This window comes from Grus americana, chromosome 17 (genome assembly GCF_028858705.1).
Source record: "Grus americana isolate bGruAme1 chromosome 17, bGruAme1.mat, whole genome shotgun sequence".
NCBI classification, from domain to species: domain Eukaryota; kingdom Metazoa; phylum Chordata; class Aves; order Gruiformes; family Gruidae; genus Grus; species Grus americana.
Window position 1 is genome coordinate 922,534 of NC_072868.1, and position 21,446 is coordinate 943,979.

General features: G+C 46.7%; 1 protein-coding gene across 1 annotated transcript; it reads right to left on the minus strand.

Annotated features, from left to right (window-relative positions):
- Positions 1-244: 244 nt before the first annotated feature.
- PIGU (phosphatidylinositol glycan anchor biosynthesis class U) lies at positions 245-20,126 on the minus strand. Its single transcript, XM_054845699.1, has 12 exons — positions 19,887-20,126; positions 18,059-18,123; positions 16,666-16,725; positions 15,631-15,693; positions 13,993-14,102; positions 12,220-12,320; positions 10,172-10,269; positions 7,822-7,976; positions 7,190-7,333; positions 6,241-6,365; positions 3,974-4,116; positions 245-1,874 (listed from the first exon to the last, which is right to left on the minus strand). The coding sequence occupies exons 1-12, from the start codon at positions 20,014-20,016 to the stop codon at positions 1,761-1,763; spliced, it is 1,308 nt and encodes a 435-aa protein (XP_054701674.1). The 5' UTR covers positions 20,017-20,126; the 3' UTR covers positions 245-1,760.
- Between the last annotated feature and the right edge of the window lie 1,320 nt (positions 20,127-21,446).

Sequence of the window (21,446 nt, forward strand, 5' to 3'; positions counted from 1 at the left end):
CTTTTACACTGCTCACGCTGACCTGTGCAGAGCGGGCATTTCTTAACACCGGCGTGGGTTTCAGGACGCCCAGAGCCATCCGTTAGTGTTTTGTTGTGCCCCAGGGCCACTTGTTCTCCCTCCCACCCCGTGTTTGCTTTCACGGCCCCTCACAACCCCTCCACATGCCTCCCGGAGCCTCCACTCACCCTCTAGTCCCTCCCCATCCTCACTCCCCTCCCAAACACAGAGCACACCAGCAGCGTTTAAAACTTGCACAGTTTATTATGCTCCTTGCCATGCCGCGCAGCCGGCAGCCCAGAGCAGCCCTGCCTCCGCGTGTCCCCGCCGCGGCCGGAGGCGCAGGGCTGCTGCACGGCCTGCCCCGGCTGGAGCGGCTGAGCGCGGGGGGCTGAGCTGGGCTCAGATTAACCACCCCCCCCACCAAAGCGCTAACAGCAGTGCAGTAAGGCAAAAGTTTTAATTGTCCAGAAAGAAAGAAGAGCTGTTTACACAACTGCCTGGGCACATCGATCTCCCAGCTGCTCTGTACCAGGCTGTTTGGTTTCGGTGTCGTCACGTTCCCAGTTCTTCAGCTTTTTCTCGGGATTGGTGGGGAAGCTGGCTGGAGGCTTTCACACCGTGGTTACTGCTTCCCCATGCCACCACACAACCAATGGAGCAAGAAGCCAGCCTGTGGCTTCGCCCCGGTGGGTCACACTCAGGGGGACAGCAGCTCTGAGCACAGAGGGCAGCCATGGGGGAACCCAGGGGTAGGGCTCTGTCGGAGCTCTCCGCACACAGCCACGAGAGACCACCACTGCACTGGCACGAGGGTAACACGGGGAAGTGCATATCCTGTAGTGTGAAGCTGCTGTGGAACACCTGGAGCCCAACAACTCCACAGCAGCGATGGCTAAGGCTCCTTCTGGATTTGGTCTGGGGCCTTACAGGGGAGATTTTGACACCTCCTGGTCCCTGGCCCGGGCAGGCAGCTTCCTCCTTCCACACCCAGGCGGCTGCCCAAGCGATCACAAGGGGATAGTGTGAGCCCTGCACTGCCACACTGTGTTACCCTACACAAACAAGGAGTAGTACGAGTTCCAGTTCTTACTAGTGTTTTGAGCGCCAAGATTATTACCTGTGGCAGCAGCTTCAGCTGTCCTTCCCACAGGCCATTCGTCCTTGGTCACCCATTTGTTTCACAAGAACCCACGGTGCCTGGGCACATGTGATTTTTTCCAGATCTCACAACAGCAGGAGAACCAAGAAGGGGCATCTGCAGCCAGGGCTGAGGCACCGGGCACCCAGACATTGCCTTGTGCCAAGCAGGAGCATTACTGGTCAAAGCGGTGAAGGGGAAATTTCCAGGAGAAGCAAACATCTCTGAGAAGCAGTGATTAAACAGTTTATGGTCTGAACTCTCTCTAGGCCTGAGATTCAGCCCTGGTTTTAGCTCAGACACTTCCTCCAGTTCCTGCTGGACTGCCCAGAGTGATGGCTGAGGTCGCATTGAAAAGCACAGCTGAGGGAAGAAGGGAGATGCTCCAACGGAGGCACTGCAGCTCCTACTTGTAGCTCTTACAGTCCCTGCACCAAGCCCGCAGCTCAGGAGGGTATTCCCAGAAGAATTCCCAGAAGAACCTCAGCCCCTTCTTTCAGTAGGTATCATTCCCAAAGTCAGACCTCATTCAGGGAACCTTCCCCACCCACCCCACATACCCCAAGCTCTGCATGTTCCTTAGAGTGGTCCGTGTCCCAGGGAACGGTGGGCACAATCCTTATTTCAAAACAAGCATGGCCTCTGTCCCATCTTGCCTTGTCAAATGCAGTCCATGAGTGAGGTAGTACTCCCGCCGGAGGAAGGCATAGAAATAATCCGAGACGAGCAGGATCTGCAGAAGTGAGATGTTCAGACACATCAGTGATGCTTCAGAACAAGGAACAGAGGAATAGAGAGACACGTGTTTGTGACAGACCCTGAAGGGGTTTGAGAAGTCCTTAGACTGCTCATCATGCTTTGCGAGAGGAGACACTGTGGTCCTGTGAACACTCCTTGTCACGTCGTAGTGTGAAATCACAACTGCAGTGAACATGGAAACCTGACATGGAAATCACAAGGTCCCTCCCCTCCTCAGCCCCGCTTTGGTGGTACTGAGGCACGGCAGCGTGGCTGCTCCCTTGCCTAAAAGCACTGAGAAAGCAGGAGTGGGTGTCTGCCGTTTTTCTAAAGCAGTCACCTGGGGCAAGCTGCCTCTGCAGGGGCAGGCTGGGCTGCTGTCAGTGCAGGCAGCGAGTGACCTGCTGGCTCGGCAGGACATTCGTCATTTAGCCTCTTGTAGCGTGACCCTTCCCGGGAACGCCAGCCTCCTCCATCTGGCAACAGCATCGTGTAACTAGAGTGGAAAACCTTTTCAGTGCCAGAGCAAGCTAGTCCTACGTCCAGATGGCACTTAATGCATCGCTTTGGCGCAATGCGTCCGTTTCCCTGGGGGACTCACTCCAGGGAGAGCCTCACCTGAAGTATGCTGCAGTGCTAAGGGGACAGAGGGAGGGTCAGGCTGTCAGCCAGAGCCTGCTTGGGCTACTCTTAAATACAGCTGCTGCAGAGAAGGCTCAGGGACAGGATGGGAGGATACAGAGGACTGGGAGAGAAACAGGCTGCAGCAGAGAAAGTGTGAAGGAGAACAGAGAGAAAAGGGTAGAGGTGCCCAGGGAGAGCAAAAACAGCCACGCTTATTCTGTCCGCTTGTTTTGCTGAACACCATGGCTGGGTACTGACATGCTATATCCATACGGTTGATTTTACTTCTAACTAAACTTCTTGGCAGATGTCTTAATGGGAAAAGAAAGAGCTGAGGGTAGTGGGGATGAGGGCTAGTTCTTTCTCACAAGGAAATCAGAAAGCAGATCTTTGCTCTGTCGGCATTTACACAGAGCACAAGACCTTGCAGGATCTGCTATGACTTTCTCAGATAGGAAACAAAATCCTCTTAGAATATCAACACCTGCCATCTCTAATTAAGGTTTTACTATTCCTTTCATTACATAGCAAGACATGTAGTTAGAGCGCTAATGAACCGCTCCCAATTTCCTATAAGCCCTTCTTAGTGGTATCTCTGTACTCCCTCTCACCCCACGCCCTGCATGGAGTCTCCTTCACTTTTACAGAATGGGTGTCTGTCCCCGTTCATCAAGGGGGTGGGGGATGTACAAGCTGGTGATTTTCAGCCCCTGGCAAAACTGCTGCTCCTCTAGTTTTAGGAGAAGCAGACAAACACAAATGGCTGAGGCACATTCAAAATAAAGGCAACTTTAACATGAAATGAACGTTCTGTTCACCCACATGTGAAACTATGCCAAGGCTTAAGGATGTAAGAATAGCACAGAGAAGAGGGAGGACTTAGAAAAGGTTGTAGCAGCTGTGTACATTGAATCCCATCCTCCGGGGTGCCAAGCTCTGTTTTTCCTAAAGCCAGTTAAAATCCCGTATCTTGAACGGCCTTGAGAGAAGCAGGAAGAGCGAGCCTTGGCATGACTGGGACCCTGATGTGCCCACAACCCTATGTTTCAGTGAGGTATAACGCTCAGAAAACTTGGTGCCAGGTCCTGGAGTACAGGCAGTTCTCATTTGCCTGTTGTCTGGCCCCATGGTTTTTTCCATTCCCCCCTTAGCTCACCTTCTCCATTCATGTGTGCTCCTAGTCCTGCCACACCGAGATGCTTTTCTTCTGCTATCAAGCAACAGACCTGTAACTTGCAGCACAGCCTAGTTGGATTGTTAAGCTATACCTTGAATACGACAAGAACTCGTGTGCCAGAAGGTGAGGACAAGGCAGATTTCGGCTGGAGCAAGGAGAGGCAGGAAGCTGCTACGCAGGACTGCACAGGATGCAAAGAGCCAGACGCATCCTGCAGAATTCACTGCTGCGGACAGGACGCCCGATCCAGTAACCTACCCAAAGCGCAGCCTCGTTTGCCTCACTCTACTAACCTGCCCTATGTTGAAAGTCAACGTGATGGCGTAATAAAAATTGGAGTTGGCACTTCCTGCATAAATCCATAGATGCCACAGAACGGGGAACAGGAGGGAGCAGACAATGAGCACACATGACAGGATGAAGATGTTCCGGAGGACTGCAAAAGAAAACCAAGCTGTTAAAATTATGCATTATTGAGCAGCCATGCTCACACAAACAGCAATGGTATTCAGGGTATGTGCAGTGGAGGAGAGGCACTTGCCAACACATACTTCTTTCCAATAATCTTTCACAGTTTGCTTCAATAATTTCCTGGCTAGCTTTTATAAGAAATCCACTCTATTTGCCTTTAAAATAAATACTTCTGCCTTTGCTTGAGTGTGAAATCCTCATTTGTAGCTCTTTCCTTCTAGGTCCTGCTTCCAAACACTCTTCCTCGGAGGATTTTGGCTTTTTGGTGTCTACACTACAGTAGCTAGCAGTTTTGAGAAGGGCCTTTCCACCAGCGTCATGATTCAGAGACCAGAGCACACCATTCCCTAGCCTGGTCAAACTGACAACAAAGGGAAAAAACGAACCTGTGGGCCATAGGAAAAGAGATACTTTCTCAGGAGGTGGTAAGGAAATGAAAGCACCAGAAAAGGAGGAAACTCATACAGGCCAAATGTGTTGGCAAACACATGATCTCAGGAGGTGCAAGTGTGGTCAGAACCCATTAGTCTGTGTGAGTGTGTGTCAGATGGACAAAACTCAAACTCTTTGTCTAAAAGAGCTAGGAACTACTAGGCCAGAAGAGATTTTGTTTTCTATGAGTTATTTATGCCTGTCCTTTGGCAGCAGTATTATAATTCATCCCGGCACTTGTGTTGCTGTGCTTGGCTATAGCTCAGCCAACTTCCCTGAAGGTAACTGAAAGACTCCCGATGATTCTGCAGCTAAAGGGAGCCATCTGGCATTTTAGGAGCATTGTCACATCCAAACCTATTCACACCTAGCTTTTAAACTTCTTGTTCAGTAGCTCTGGGGAGACCTGATCGCTCTCTACAACTACCTGAAAGGAGGTTGTAGCCAGGCGGGTGTTGGTCTCTTCTCCCAAGTAACTAGCGATAGGACAAGAGGAAATGGCCTCAAGTTGCACCAGGGGAGGTTTAGATTGGATATTAGGAAAAATGTCTTCACCGAAAGAGTGGTCAAGCATTGGAACAGGCTCCCAGAGAGGTGGTGGAGTCACCATCCCTGGAGGTGTTCAAAAAAACGCGTAGCCGTGGCACTTTGGGACATGGTTTAGGCATGGTGGTGTTGGGTTGATGGTTGGACTTGATGACCTTAGAGGTCTTTTCCAACCTTAATGATTCTATGATTCTATCATGACTGTCCCTCTCACTGGTCCCCTTATCTGCACACTTGGGACGTGCAACTGAACTATGCTGAGTTGGGATTTCTCAGAAGTTCATCACCTGCTATGGCTGCAGCATGCTCAGGGCTGCCCTGGGGCTTCCCACACCTGCTTTGGCCTTAGTGTTCCTTAGTCTGAAACTAATAGAGCAGATGGTCTCCAAGTCTCTTGACTCCTGATGATGTCCCTGACACCAGGCAGGCTAGCTGTCCATAAACACACTTGGCCTGGGTTACAGAAGATGGCAGTAAAAGGCCCGGAAAACCTGGCAGGGTTGGTCAGAGCAGTTGGTTTAAGCAAGAAACAGCAGGAAAAACACAGTGCTTCCAAATTTCCCCAGCGTAGCAGGTTCTAGAGACTGAGTTTGAAAATTATGAGGAAGCTCTCAGGTGATTTAAAGAGCTAAAGAGGTTCTTTATGAAGCATTTAAGAAAAAAATGGACAATTCCTTGGAATAATTCAGTTACTTTCACTCTGAGCAAACAAACACATGGAAGACAAAGAACCTCTGCAAGATGCAGGATTTTAAGGCTGGGGGACCCATCAATTGCAGGAGCAGTGTTCAAATTGCGCAGCCTTAAATGGGAGTGAAGTGCTTGAAGGATGGATGTACTTTAAACAAGCCACATCCCTTGTGCAGGACTGTAAAAGGTTCTTACAAAAAAGTAAATCTTGGAGAGAGGGGGAAGATAAGGTACACATGAAAATTCCCTCCTCAACCAATTTCAACCCTCGTCCTAAAGACTGTAGCACCAGAAAAATCAAGCTTTCTTCCAGACACCCCAAGGAGGCTACAAGAGCCTGCAGACATGGGCTTGGTTTAGTGGTGACAATTTTTGGACAGGCCCTGTCCCATTCCAGATAAAGAACAATCAAAGAACTTACATCTGTAAAGGTGGCTCCAGACTGGAAGGAAGGCCATGTAGAGTGCAACGTCTCCCACAGTGGGATAGGACTTGAAGATAGAAATGATCGCAATCTGGACGAACATGAAGAACACAGGGTGTTCCCTAGAAGGGAAAAGACACAAACGGTAAGAGGATGCAGCAAGGTCTCTGGAAAATGGAAATAAGTATCAGCAAAGGGAACAAATGTACCGTGGGACAGCCTCAACAAGGCTCTCGTGCCCCGGTTCTCTCCAAACAAGCCTCTGAGTGCTGGGGGGGGGGATAGACTGAGCTGCTCTGTAGAGAAGCAGTATAAGGGGATGCACATCCGCTCACCGCCCTCACCCAGAAACTTCGTGCCTCAACTCAACATACATTTATACAGTTGGTCATCTGGGCTGCTCTTCCCCAGCTCTGTCATATTCACCAAACCAGCACCTCCTCTCTGGAGGTTATGTGGAGAAGCCCACAGTTATCTCTCTTGGCGTGTCACGATGGCTGTATCCATTCCAAGTCAAAAGGACAGGCTCACTGAGAATCCAGGCGTGTTAATGAGTGGTTTTATCAGAAAGAGGGGTAACGTTATCAGTGCAGTCCACTAGGAATGTCCCCAAGTTTTCGCTTTTTTTCTGACAATGAAGAACTTGAAGTTCCAGCCAAGAGTTCTTGCTGTCTGACTACACTGGCTTATGCTGGCAGGGAGCAGGCACCTCTACACACTGAATTTCTGCTCTCTCTTCTGATGCCTGTACCACTCTGTTGCATAGCAGAGCTCAGCTCACTCTATTTAACAGGAATAAAGATTGAAACTGTGGGAGATAGGGAGGATAGGCCCTGTTAAAATAAACTATCTTCTTCAGGCTTGTAGATCCAGATATCTGATGCCAGCCTTATAAGCTTCCACCAGAAAACTGAGAGTAAAAAAACTACTAGAGAAACATACTTACTTTAGCTTTATTGCCAAGGGAATGGTGTAGAAGAACACATTGATTTGAAACACGCATATGAAGAAAAGACTAAAGTGTTCAAACATCTCTGCAAAGAAGTACCAGAAAAGGCCAATGTTGGGTGTCAGATCTGGAACAGAAAGGCTGAAATTTGAAAAGAAAAGTCAAGTTAATATTTTTAAATGCCTGTTTTTCACTGCCCTGCTTCTGTTACATTAATTAATCATTGTGTCCTACTGGATGGAGGACCTACATTTTAAATCCACAGAAGAGAAACCAAAGGGGTGAAAACCTAGAGAGAAAAGGGACTAAACCTTCCCTATGCCCATTCCCAAGCAGATATTTCTCCAGAGATGAAAATTTCACAGCCATGGTAGCTCAACAATCAAATCCATTTCTAATCAGCTCAGCGGAAAACATCTCCTCTCTTCTCTAATTCTTGCTGTTACTTAATTAACAGAAGTTGGCTAATGTCCGCTCTCCTCCACACACTCTTTCTTTTCTTGCATTGCCAGTAAAATCACAGATCACACACTCCTTAGGACAGGGAGTGGGGCACCTGCGGGGGATGCACAAGAAACAATGCGGGGGCAGGGCTAGACAGAAAAAACAGTAAGAATCCTTTTACTTACATAAACCCGTAAACAGATGGGATAAAATCCCAGGAGTTGAGGAGGAAGAAGGAGAGGCAGATGATCACCACCAGGCTGCACAGGTATAGGGCTGCATACTGCATGGTGTAGAGCCAGAAGCTTTTACTTTTCAGTTTTATTGGTATGAACTGACGCTGAAAGTGAAATACAAGCAGGCAGATATTCCTCATCAGGTGGACAGCCACAAGAAAGCCTGAGCGTTCAGAACATCATTTCAAATCAATGAAAGAAAGCATCAAACGCTGGTGCTATGGCACTGGAAGGAGCAGCTCTCAAGCGCAATTTGCTTGATGTTCCTCACTCTGGCCAATTAAGTCATATACATTGCATGTATTTCCAGAACCGTGCTTGAAAATATGGTAGCTAAGCTGGTCATTTCTGCTTGCAGCGAGTCAAGTCTTACGCACTCAATGTAAGTGTTACACACGCCTCCCCACAGCTACACCTGTATCTTAGATGTTTGCAGTGCTGTACTGCTGCCTGCCTTCTACTGCATGAACCCACCTCAACCCACCCTGCTCCACCACCCACCAGCCTGTGATACCAGGTCCCCACCACTGGACTGGCACTCATGCTCTGCTGAAATCAGGGAAAAAGGACATCCCATGGGTTCCTAAGTACAAAGGACCCCTCTAAAAGGTTGCCTACTCGGGCAAAGACAACTGCTGCAGTCCTGCCACTGCCATGTGTCCTGGTAGGTCAACCACAAGCCCTCGTCACATAACATGACATACAGGTATCTCACTCCGAGAGGTCCCCTGACTGCATTTGTAAAGACAAATACACACAGAGAGGCAAACACCTTGGGAACTGCTCAGAGTTCTGCAGCTCTGAGTCAGCAATGTGGCTTTTCTGTTTGGTTCTAGGGTTTACACTGGCAGGAGATGTACAGAGCGCCAGCTCTAACTGATGTGGGCTCTGTGTAAAGCATGCTCATTTTTGCAGTCATAGTGTGTTTAACGCCACTTGCTGGAACAACGTAAGCAAGATTTATGGCAGGACAGATTTGAAAGTGCTGGAGAAAACCTATTTAACTCTGTATAAAGAAGGTAGGAAAGTTCATTTACAAATCTGGATAAAAGAACACACACCAGCATGATCCCCTTTAAAAGCTGCAAATTAGGCATTCACGTATCAAAGCACTTGTTGCTTGTGAACACAATGCTTGTACTTTACTGCCACTTTATTTTGACTTAAAAGAGAACAAATGAGACCAAAATATAAAATATATAAAGTAAATGCTCCTAAAAATTATCAAACTGAAAAAGCAACACTGACCCTGCAGAAGTTTTTGTCTTACGGAGTAATAATAATAAAATTTCTGAAAAAGAGATATTCATGTCAGATAGTCAGGGAAATAAAATGGAGTAGAACTGACTCTCCATTCTCTTTTGAAGCTCAGATTTGAGAATAGGCTGTAACGAACCTTAGTTAACATTAGCTATAAAAATCATGAGGGAGACAGGACAGAAACAACCAAGAAAGACTGGCGAAACACTCAACAGCAGGACTTTTGGAATGGCAAGAATACTAAAAATGATCACCATGTGATGTGATAATTGGGATAAGAGTCCTCTGCTATCGGTCACAGCCTCACCTTGCTCCCATATCAGAACAACACCAGCAAATGATCACTTTTCATTAAGTGCATTTTAATTTGGATTCTCGGTTAAATCATTGTTTGCAGTATCAGCACAAGAGTTGAGAGACCTCGGTGGGAAGCACTCGGGCAATCTGGTGATGAATCCACTCACTAGCAAAGAGCTGCCTCAGGTTGCCAGCCCACCCTGCCTGCAGATGTGCCTTCCAGCCTACTGCTGGGCGAGCTTGGCCTGGAGCAGCGTCTGTCTGCTGAGGCACTGCGTACCTGTGAATGATCAAGGTCAGCCCTGCTGGACGGAACTCAGGGGTGCTGTGAACGGGGCGGGAGAACGGACAAGGGCAACCAGCCACTTTCACAAGCACGTGCCTTTTGCCGTTAAACTCCAGATCAGCATTTCTGAGTTTGGGTGGTTCAAACACACAGCTCCTCATTCAAACACAGCTCAGTGACCCACAGCAGCGCAAAGGAAATTCTCCAGGTCTAAAACCCTCATAGCTATTCCCACGACACAAAGAACAGCTAAACACCAGCCAGTTCTGTAGATGACTTTCTGCTCCCTTCTCTCCATGCACAGGCATCCCCATTAAGGCTTCAAACTTCCCCTGGCTTGAGAAAAGTCACTTTTTCTGAAACCCAAGGCTTGCCCGACTCCCCTCTCAATAGCTGAGGACTGTCCCTGCACAGCTACAAGAAGATGACAGGTACCAACAGTTAGAAAGCATCTACCTGTAGAAGGTAAAGGAGTGCTGGAGCAAACAATGTGAGAGGGTAGAGTGACTGGTACGTTGCTAAGGCCAGGAACACAGCACTGAGGAAGGCACTACCTGCAAAGAAAAAGTAAACGTTCGTTTGTAAGGAACATTTGAGATAAACAACCTTACAGACAGGAAGTCCAAATGGGAAGAAATGCATAACCCTCTGCAGGGGCTTTACAAATATCAGACCACCATTTAAAGGCATTTTTAGCAGACTGTGTCCTGGAGAGTGTCATTTTCTTAACTACATTTTGAACGGATAATGACTCATACCAAGGTGATTGTCCCACTAGAAAGAACCGCTGACTGGTTTATATCTCCTACCATTCGCATACAGAAAGAGATTTGTGTAATTCAGTCTATATATAGACCATGCTGGCTGCTGTTTATGCACAGGAATGCTTCACATAAGTCATATCTGTGTGAAACAGCTGTTATACCGGATGTGCTGGATAACCTCGTCACCAGAATGTGTCAGGGCCCTCAGCAAAGCTCTGTGAAAGACAGCAAGCGAAAGTCTGCTGCTGAAGGAATGAAGTGGCGTTAGCCCTACTTTACAGATACCAAAACTGAGGCTTAGAAAGGATTAGCACTGCTTTTCCAAATGGTCTTAAAAATGTGAATGCCTTTATCAAGGAAGCTTTATTTGAGGTCTCTCAGGTTGAGCTAAGTGCCAAGTACTCACATTGCCCAACTACCAACCCCAGAAATCAAGTCCAAAAGGTCCCAGGTGAAACAATAAACATACAGGCACCCAGTGCAGTAGCCTGGTTACAGCTTTCAGTCTTACATCACTTGATGGAAGTCATCTGTAAAAATACAGCTTAGACAACAAGAACCCTGACTCAGTGCACTGGACTAATTGTCACCCTACTGACATCAAACACTCGGTAAGCTTCTCTCTGCTTCCACCTTTTGAAAGAGAATATATAGGGTTACCTGCTGCTGAGCCTTCTCCATTCTTCAACTACACTCTCACAGACAGAAACCTCCCTCTCCTCTATTTTATCAAGTGTTCAATTCTGCACAGATCCAAAGAATTGGTACCCAGAAATCATAGTTATCATCTGATATCCTCTCTTTGCCCACTTTAAAACCTAGAGGCTGCCACACTCCCAATCGGGGAGAAAACAGGGGATAGCCACTACAGTTTTGTCTGTGACTGAACTACTTGTCTTACGGTATCAGTGAACAGTTAAAAATCAGTTTAATTAAATGGACCCCACTCGTTTAAATGCTTTTAAATCAAAACCCCTCCTGCCTCAATTAGCCAGTAATTGGAGGAAAACTTTCTTTTGGAAAGACTAATAAAAACAATCTGTACTGGCTTTCTTCACAACGTCTGGGCACTGCTGGAGACAAAGAGAACAGACTGACCTTTTCTCTGATCCAACAGAGAACTCCTAAAACTTGTGACTAGTACAAATCACATATGCTAAAAGATTTTAGCACTGAGGAGTCATAAAAGCAACATAATCTATTCATCTGTGCCAGTACGGGTCTTTGGTTACTGCTTCTGCTTCCCCAAAGCTCAATTAACTAATTTCAAACCAAGGTTACTGTGAGTGAAAGCCAAATAATAGCTGCAGGCAACTGCTCGTTTTTGAATAAAAACTTCAAAGATACACTTTGAAAAGAAATTGTTTACAACACTTTAAGTGCATATTCATGTACAAAATGGTTCCATAGTGTAGTGGTTATCACATCTGCTTTACACACAGAAGGTCCTGGGTTTAAGGCCAGGCTGGATGGGCCTTTGGGCAACGTGGGCTAGTGCAGGGTGTCCCTGCCCATGGCAGGGGTGGCACTGGATGGGCTGTGAGGTCCCTTCCCACCCAAACCAGTCTGGGATTCTGGGATTCTAAAAGAAAGAGCAGCAGAGCATTATCTTCTCTTACACACAGACAGATATTTCTGTGTAGCAATCATATCTGTAAAGTTCCACCTTGATTTAATTTCTGCTACTTTTCTAATCTTTACTGAAAGTCATAAAGACCCTTTTTTTCTTCACTGCGTTACCTTTTATTGTAGCTAAAATGAAGAATGCAATGACAGTATTGTTGATAGCGCAGGTGGACTTTGCCACACAAGACATCACAGTGTAGGGGTTTAACAGATAGCTGAAAAAGAGCAAAGCTTGAGTTACATTCAAAGGAGACAGCATCTAATTAAAGACATGTTAAAAGGAAAAACAGATGCACTTTGCCATTTCTTTTTGTTTATTCAAATTTGATGGGATCCTCTCATCATCAAGTGAACTCGGCAAAAAACCGATCTTTAGATTGTAGCCTTGGACACAGTGGCCACATAGAGCACACCGGAGAAAAGGAGACAGCTGGGAAGTTGTCTAAAATGCAAGTTCTATCCTAGAAAAATTACTACCAAAAATGTTTCTTACTTTGCAGAAACACTGTGCATTTATTCGTTAAGACCTAGGATTCTTTGGTCCAAAGTAAACACTTGCTGCTATTCCCATCTAGTGGCTCTGAGAAAGCAATAAAAATAAGAAGCCAGCAAGATGGAAACAAATCCTGAGATGTGAGCAGAGCTTCCCCCAGTTGAATTGCACCCGCGCACTCCTGCTATGGCACAGCAATCATTTATGTTCACCATGGTGTGATCTGAGCACAAAACCTGCCAGCTATGAAAATCTGCCATATTTTAATTGGAATTATGGAAAGACAGCAAACTCTGAACACCTTTGCCTTCCAGAATACAGCCACGCTTTAGTTAGTAAGGATGCTAGCTCCTTTTGGAAATGAGAATTACAATGATCTCATTTAACTAGGTTCAAAGCACAGAAAAATATTTGGAAGGATTATTAATACAATAAGCAAGATAATGTGCCGATCAACTTTGCTAATAACTAAATTGATCGTCAGACTGAGTAGATGGGGCTGATGATTTCCTAATTACCTCTTTACATTTTTCCTACTTCTCTGAGTCCCAGTCTGCCTTTTTCTGTGTTTCCAGAGAGAGCCTACAGCAGGATAAGTAAAATTTAAGGCCAACTTTGCTGCGGCAATGTGCAACAACGTTAAACACAAAACAGTCCGCAATTTACCCACTCTACCTTTCTTGCCCTGGGGAATTTACCATTTTACAAAATTCATACAAAAATAAGAAAAAAATAACAATATATCTAATGGAAAACTCTTTCTCTGACACTGAATAATTCCGATAATAATTTATTCATGTCAAAACCCCAGAGAAAAAAATAATTCTTTGACATTAAGTACGTTGCTTGTATATTACTTATTTCAGTTGAAGCTTTCTGAAATTAAAATAAAAAATGTTTAGTATACAGAGGAACACCAGGACCTCACATTATTAAGATGACAACCTGAAAATATCTTTGAATTGTTATAATCAATTCTGGGATATTCAAGTTGTGATATTCAGCAAACATTTTGTCCAACTGCTCAAAAAGTTATTCTGAAAAGACACCTGAGACATTTGGGAGGCATAGAATCAACTTTGGTAACATTAGCATACAGGCATAATAAACAGGGATGTGATCTGTGCAGACACAACATTCTTGTTACCAAATTAATGACCTTATACTGATGAGTCTGAAGGCCTCAGTAAAATTACTTGTTGGCAACAAACATTTGGAAAAGCATCTGCTTTTCACTTTCAAACTGAGTATTCAGGGCTGGGGGGATTTTTCTGTATAATAGGAAATTCAGAATTTCCGGGTGGGGGGAATAATCTTCAACAAATGTTGAAGCCCCAAAGCAGACAAATAAAACCCAAAGGGAGCTGAGGAACCCCAGCAGCAGCAGTACTTACAATAGTGCTACCTTGAGGGGGATGTAGTGCATTTCCATGGGCGTCCGGATGAGTTCAGCCACATCTGGTGCATATTTATCCAGTTCTATTAGGAGCTTTTGCTTTTTGAACTGAACAAGGGAGAATAAGCAAAGACTGTCAGATGAGGAAAGCCATTATTTCATATTGCTGGGGATTTCCATTACTGTTGAACATATATGAGCCCCAGGCACGAGCCAAAACTCATGTTATGTGAGGTGTTGTACAAACAGAACAAAAAACCCCCTCTCTTTTCCCAAATACTTAACAACTGAAGTGGAAGTCAGGAGAAAGCAGGTAATCTCTACTTCTTTGAACTGCTTTAATCACCTGTGTCTAGCTCTCGACACAGCTGACAGTGAATTCGCCACATTAGAGGTTAATACTTTCAATCTTCCTACGGCCTGTCTGCATCTCCAATGAAAAGCTGACTTTATAAAATCACTCTTCAACATACAATCCCCTGAGAAACCAAGTCATGGAAGTATGTGATCTTTGTCATTTTGAAGATGGATACCCCTATGCCAAATCTCCTTTACAGACCCAAAATCTCTCTCTTTAATCTATCTTGTTCTGTGATGCTCTCTGTGGAGACAAAAGAGAAATCTGAATTATGAACCTACTGAACTACATCATGGTGAGACAGAAGGAGAGAGATGCTGGCAATAAATTCTCAACGAGCAACGTGACTCACACGCAGGATTTTTACACATCTGCAGTTCTGTGAGTAATTTCTTCAAGGAACAAGCATGTAGTTGGATTGGAGACCACACACATGCTGTAGAAAAGGCAGCCTCCCTGTTCATGTTGGTACTGAATTGCTGTCCCTCTAGGATTGCAGAGAGCACAGCACTGCTTACACAAAACGTTCTTTGAGCTACATATAAGAGAGAGCTGGGAGGAATCACTCACCTCCAAATACACATGTAATTTGAAGAGACAAGTAATAATTGGTGTCAGACTTTCACCTTGCTCACTAGAATGATTTATCTCACCTCAGCATCCTTGGAAGGTTTTATTCCTTCCTTTACACATTTCCAGTCTGTATATTAACTCATGCTGCGTGCAAACACAAACCCTGTTCAAGGTAAAACATTCCAGGCTCTAGCTACAAAACGTAGAGAAGATTGTAGCAGGAGCAGAGGTGAGAAAAGGGAGTGCTCAAGTCTTGCCACACCCAGTCCAGCAACTAAATTCTGCATACTGCAAACTGCCACAACAACCAAGGGTGGGTTTTCAGTGCACGTTCTAAAATCTCCCATCGCCTCTTGTGTACTGTGACCCAAGACTTGTTGGCATTTCATTGGCATTCTCATAAATGCCTCAAATTCTTTATACTCCTTTCAGATCAAAGAATCTACACTGCTATGACCATCATTCAAGTGCAGTGTGGTAGCTACAGACACCGATTTGTTTCATACTGTAATACTGCCATGACAAAACTTAAACTACCTCAGTTGTTTACCAGTCAGTCCCCATGTTTATTGATCAGCCAGATATAATCAGATTTACTGCAACAAGGACAGGTTGATACTGCATCCTCTGGCATGTATTCTCTTCAGTACAAGATAATTACACTTGCTGGGAGAAGAGGATCAGCAAACTGGCAAGTCAGCTTACCACAACTTTGTTGAAGTCCTGGATGGCCAAGTAAAGGGCAACAGCAGTTAGCACATCAGTGATCTAAAAAAGCAAGGCATAGACAGACTGACTGTAAGCAAAACAAACAAATGGAGAAAAAGATATTGGACAGTACTGCCACGCTGAATAAGGACTCTGATCTGACTCAGCTCATGAGAAGAAAAACCAACTCTAAGCACACTAGATCGCTGATATGTACACCGTGCTCGCACACCACAGCTCAACCTTGAAGCCATGAGCTGTGTCAAAGATATTAATGTTTACAAAACAAGAGAATGGGGAAATTACGGGTAAAGAAATTGTTCATGGAAAGAAGTATGCAAGGGTAATAGAGAGAATTGCTGGTCTAATTAGAGCGCAGGCTACACTGGGGCACCTGTCCATTAATCCAGCATGACAGCGCCTTGAGCTGTCCCAAACTTTCAGGCAGCAGTACAGTCACCTGAACACGCAGCACAAGCACAGCGCAGATGGCCATTAGCTCTGCATGAGACCTGCCCAGCAGGGATCTGGGGAGACAGGCTCCACCACGTGGCATGTGCAGCCAGCTATATGATTTCTGTCCTCCCGAATTATGCAGAACTCAGAGAATAGTTTACACCAAGAGACATTTGGAGGACTAACCCGTTTGTGGTCTCTTTGCAGGCCTGGGGTTTGGCAGTGGGTTTTAATGAGAAACATGGCAGTGCAGGGGTTAGGCTCGGGGGATAAAATATTCTGACCTGTAAGAGGTAACCTTTGACATCTGAAACCAAATGCCAACTTCCCGTCCCTCTGCAGGGATGCTTATCTAACCAAGAACTCACAAAAAAGAAGGAATATGTACAACAAGGGGAAAGCCCGAACGTGGGTTTGTACAGGCAAAGCTGCCTTTCTAATTAAACTGTGAGCTCAGCAGGAATCTGAGCTGCAGGGAGGCTGCAGGTCCCTGATTCTTGCAGGAGCAGAAGGAAAGTCACGCTCAGTATTTCGCAGAGTGGGAGCTTTCAAGAGGAGCTTTCCAGGAGCACTTACCATGAACACCAATTCAGCGTATTCAATCAGGAAGTGAAAGAGATATATTATCAGTGGGGTCTAAAAGAGAGCAGAAGGGAAACCCAAGTGAAATACCGTCCAGATAAAACAACGGACGACTTGATTAGAAAAATGGAGTAGCACTATGAGAGACTGCGAAAGGTAATGTGCCTTAGCCTCTTCTACAATGCTGTTACTTCAGAGTAAAGTCATTAATCAAAGCACACTTACTGGTCTTTTTCCCTGCAAAGTTCTCAATACACTTTATAAAGGACACCATCAACTTTGAAAATTATATTCTATTCCAACTTTTCAATTCTACTAGTATAGTGGTAGTTACAATAGAAAGCATATAAAGAACAGCTTTAGAAAATAATTGTTCCTAGAGAATTTATTTTTTCAGGCTGTTTGCAGGTACTTTTGAAAGTATTTCCCACATAGCTGGTTTCACTGTTCAGTCTGCTGTTTAGATGAGTCTTTTATAAAGCAAAAAGAAGAAAGCATGTTAAAAAACATAAAGCAGTAGGACTACAGTCCTATCATCCTTTTACTCCCACAGCTCTTCCCTTCTAGGATAAGAGTTATTCTGAATTATTCCTATGACAGAAAAGCTTAATCTGGAAGTACTATATTTACATGGTGTGAATTCAGTCTTCACTGTAAGAAAATGTATTTCTTTTAAAAGACATTAAAAATAATGTGATGGTATGAATAAGCATGGGAAAATATTTCACAGACTGGGAGAAAACTGTGTTTAAAGGAGGAGAATTTATTGAAGAGAAACAAGTTTTCAGAGGTATACAAAGTATCTGCCTCACCCCCAGGTGACCTTCACATCAATAAGACCCCTCCAGGGCACAAAACCCTGGAAGGATTTTGTTTAATCACAGCACATATTTCACATTCATGGATGGTGCTTAGGTGTTTGGAAGAAGGAGGTGTTTTCAAGATGAGGAATAAATGTACTGCATGCTCATGCTAATGTTATTATTTCTGCAAATGCAGAAACTCAAGATGCTGCTATCCAGTAAACTGTGTTCAGGCTCACGATGACACTCTCTCTCCCTGCTCTGGCTTCTGCTGACAGAAACATCTAGATGTGAACAGAGTATTTTACTTATTATGGTTTTCCCCTATTTCGGGCTCTCCTTATGCAGTAACAAATATTACGGTGTCCATCATCTGCACAGCAACACGTTATTCCCTGATGAACTGTATTTCCTCATTGTGCTTGTTGCTACATATATGACTATTGCACAGACAACTATACAACTCCAAGGCCTCTGAAGTCTTTGGGACAAGCCAAGTCCCATCCCCAGCCTTTGCCGTAAGCAGTAAGACTAAGAAACGTACCACTTGAATGTCACATTTAAAACAAAGCATGCATACCGACCTCATGAAAAATAGCTCCAGAATACGGCGAGACCCCTAAATCCAGCAGAGCTAATCCTTCGACCACTGAAACACACAAAACGCCTGCGTTAGAATCCCGTAATGTGGGAAGAGAAAAATCTCATGATGGTAAAACTACAATTTTGAAAACACCCACACTTGTAAGAATCTCATGTCGAATTGCCATCTGAATGGGTGACACAAAATGTCACAAAGCCAACAACCTAGAAACTAGAATTGATTGCTTTCTTCCTTCTGCCGTGCAAATTTCTTTAGTCATGATCAACTGAATGGTCAGTTGTAATCTATTTATTTGTTTCAGCTAAAAATGTTATAGCCGAAATGTTTTGCACTTAACTATATATAAATCCCATGTAATATAATTACTGATTTTAAGTCACCTATTATGTGATACGTGGTATCTCTACTGGAGAAATACTTAATTCTAAGAGGACAAATCACAACATAATATAGAATCTGAACTATTTTACCTAATTAGATGTAGAGACCCCTAAAATGTCCAAAACCACAATAAATGAGCAGAAATGAATACATATCACTGGGCAAAACTAAAAGCTCTATCCATTGTTGAAACTTTCTGACATTTTGCAGCCTTAATTCAGACCCTTTGCAATCTTGTACCTACAGCTCGCACTGCAAGGCATGCACGTTTTTCCATAGGATCTCCACCTTGCTGAGCACAAAGGTTCCCTGGGGATCGAGCAGCATATGCGGTGGAAGAAGCTATTGGGAAACAGGTCCATTTGTTCAGAGGGAAATGAGGCAGGAGACCGCAGGAAGCAACAGGAGGTTCTGAATTCAGCAATATGCTGCAGAAGTAGCTTCTGTCTCTGCCACAAAGTTCCCGTATGACAACAGCCCAGACTTTTCACGGTGATCATAATTGTGCTCCTTGCTATCTAGATGCTTACCTTGATGCTCTAAAGTAGGATTTAGAAAGTATCCATTGCTGCAAGGGAATTTTTGGGAGCTGTGTTTTGAAACTATGAAGTGTGAAGTGCTACACACTGTGGAGCAGAGCCCTCAGGTCAGCAGATGCATTCATGCTTTCACCTTTCTTACTCTGTGCCACTGTTTTCCACCCCAAAACTGCAAATAATTTTACCTGCATAATAACTGGATATTATTTTCCCAAAGGGCTGTCCTTAAAATAAATTAAGGTTCCTAATGGGCTCAGATGCTATAGAGATGAATACCACCGCAAAGGCTTGATTAAACTGTACCGCAGTCCTCAGAAGAGAATTTGAATCACGTTGGTAACAACATGATTGTGGGGTCCCAAACTGAACAAGGAAGGTGAAGCGGTGAATAGCTCTGCACCAACTGGGAGCCGTGCAGTCGTGTCCACACAACGAGACAGCGCTTGGGCAGTTACACCGTAACAAAAGCGACTCAGTCAAGGCTGCTGAAACTACGTGTTCACTGCCAGATTTTGTCATTCCTCCATGTTTCGTCCATCTGTGACACAACCGGTTTGTGTAAGTGCACAATGGCCACCCCGTCCTCCGGTCCCGCGCCCCCCCCCCCCGCCCCCCGCAGCTGCCCGACCCTCGCTCTCCCCTCGGGGACAACCGCCGCCGGCCATTTCACGCAGCTTTTGTCGGGCCCGGGAGAGGAGGGGCCCGGCCCCGGCACCGCAGCCCGGCCCTCTGCCCGCGGGGCCGTGCCCCAGCCCGGCGCCGGGCCGGGGACAGACCGTGCCCGCCTGCAGCTGCGCCCCCGGCCCCCTCACCGCCACCCCCGCGGGCCTCGGCCCGTTCAGCCGCGCCGGGAGAGCGGTGCCCCGGCCCGGGCTCGCCGGGCCTCACCTCGCTTCCAGGCGTTTAACGGGGACGCCACCTCGACCCGCTCGGAGATGAAGGCGGCGAGGCTGGAGCGGTAGAGCACGGCCCGGACCGTCACGGCCACCAGGACCACCAGCACCAAGGGAGCCGCCATCGTCGCGGGCAGACGCCGGCTGCCGCCGGCTGTAGTTCCCGGACGGCGCCGGAGAACGCGGCGCCAATGCACCGGCCCGGCCGGGCAGACTACATGTCCCGGGAGGCCGCGGCTTCCCGGCACCGCTTGAGAGCTACGGCGAGCGCGGTGGGGCGAACTTAGCTGGAGCGCGAAGGCCGCGGCGCAGGGTCCGTCTGGCGAGGGCGGGAGCGGCCGGGCCCGGCTGGAGGGGGGCCGGGGACACCGCTCTGCCGGCGCTGCGGGGCGGCCGGGCCCGGGGCGGGTGTCTCGCCTTCCACCCCCCGAGCTGCCCCTTTCCAGTCAGCTTTTGCCGGTGCCGCCTGCGCGGCAGAGTCTGGGCACGGGGCCTGTCCCCAGCGCCGGGCAGGGCCGCTCTGCCGGTCTGGTCAGGGCCCTCCGCTTCCCGCTTGGGTACATCGCCCCTCGTCCTCCCGCCTCGGTGCGGAGCCTGGCTCCATCTCCTCGCTGGCCTAACCGCGGGCGGCTGTGCTGCCCCACGAAGCCATCTCGTGTCCTGCGTGGAGCAGGCCCTGCTGCCTCTGCCTCTCCAGCACCGGAGCGTGGTGGCCGGACTGCTGCAAGGGATTCCAGCTCCTCAGCTGCAGGACGCTGCACGTGTCCTTGAGTTTCCTCGGGCTCCTCTTGGCCCGTTTCCCCAGCCTGGGGAGGTGCGGTGCCTCTGGATGGCAGCTCTGCCCCCGAGCAGGAGCCACTCACCCGTCACGTTCACCTCTTTGCTCACTGGGTTGCCCGGCTGGAGCAGAGGCTGGCAGGCTGAGCCCAGCTGTACACCCAGGAGTGGAGGATCTGTGCCTTCTGCGCAGCTGTATGGAAAGTCCCTCAGATTATTCTTTATTTCGTAAGGTATATGATGATATATACCCCCATAGTCTTTGCCTGCACAGAGCTGCCACCACCCTTTTGGCTGCGGTCAGAGTTACAGAGCTGTGGTTGGCGGCAGTGAGCGCTGGTGGCATTACAGTTTCTGCAGGCTCTCAGTGAACCGAGACTGCCAGTCTGTGGGGTTTCAACAGGACCATCAGTCTCCAGAGCTTATGAGTTCTCGGAAGACTTCCACACACCACCTGCCCAGCACGTGCTTTCCTGCTGTTTTCCGGTAGCTGTTTCTCCATCCACGTCCCTGGGTACCTGTACAGCCCATTCACACAAACTCTCAGAAAAGCTGCCTTTACAACACTCCTCTGGGGTAGAGACAAATGGGAGGAAGAGCCAGTAATCTCTTAAAAAATTGAGGGACAGAATTGAAAACACACATTTCATATGGTGCGTGAAGGCAACACTTATTTTCATGTAAGAAACCGATCAGATTTGCTGACTGTACTGGGGATGCCGTTTAAAAGAGCTGGATAGTGTCCAAGTCACAACATTAATGCTGGATTTACACAGCT

Bases quoted from the DNA above. Each gene is read 5' to 3' on its own strand.
- PIGU (XM_054845699.1), bottom strand. From the start codon at position 20,016: ATGGCGGCTCCCTTGGTGCTGGTGGTCCTGGTGGCCGTGACGGTCCGG. The intron at 18,124-19,886 runs GTGAGGCCCGGC...TGTGTGTTTCAG, and splicing joins GTTAAACGCCTGGAAGCGAG to TGGTCGAAGGATTAGCTCTG. The intron at 16,726-18,058 runs GTCGGTATGCAT...GCTCTCTTTTAG, and splicing joins CTGGAGCTATTTTTCATGAG to ACCCCACTGATAATATATCT.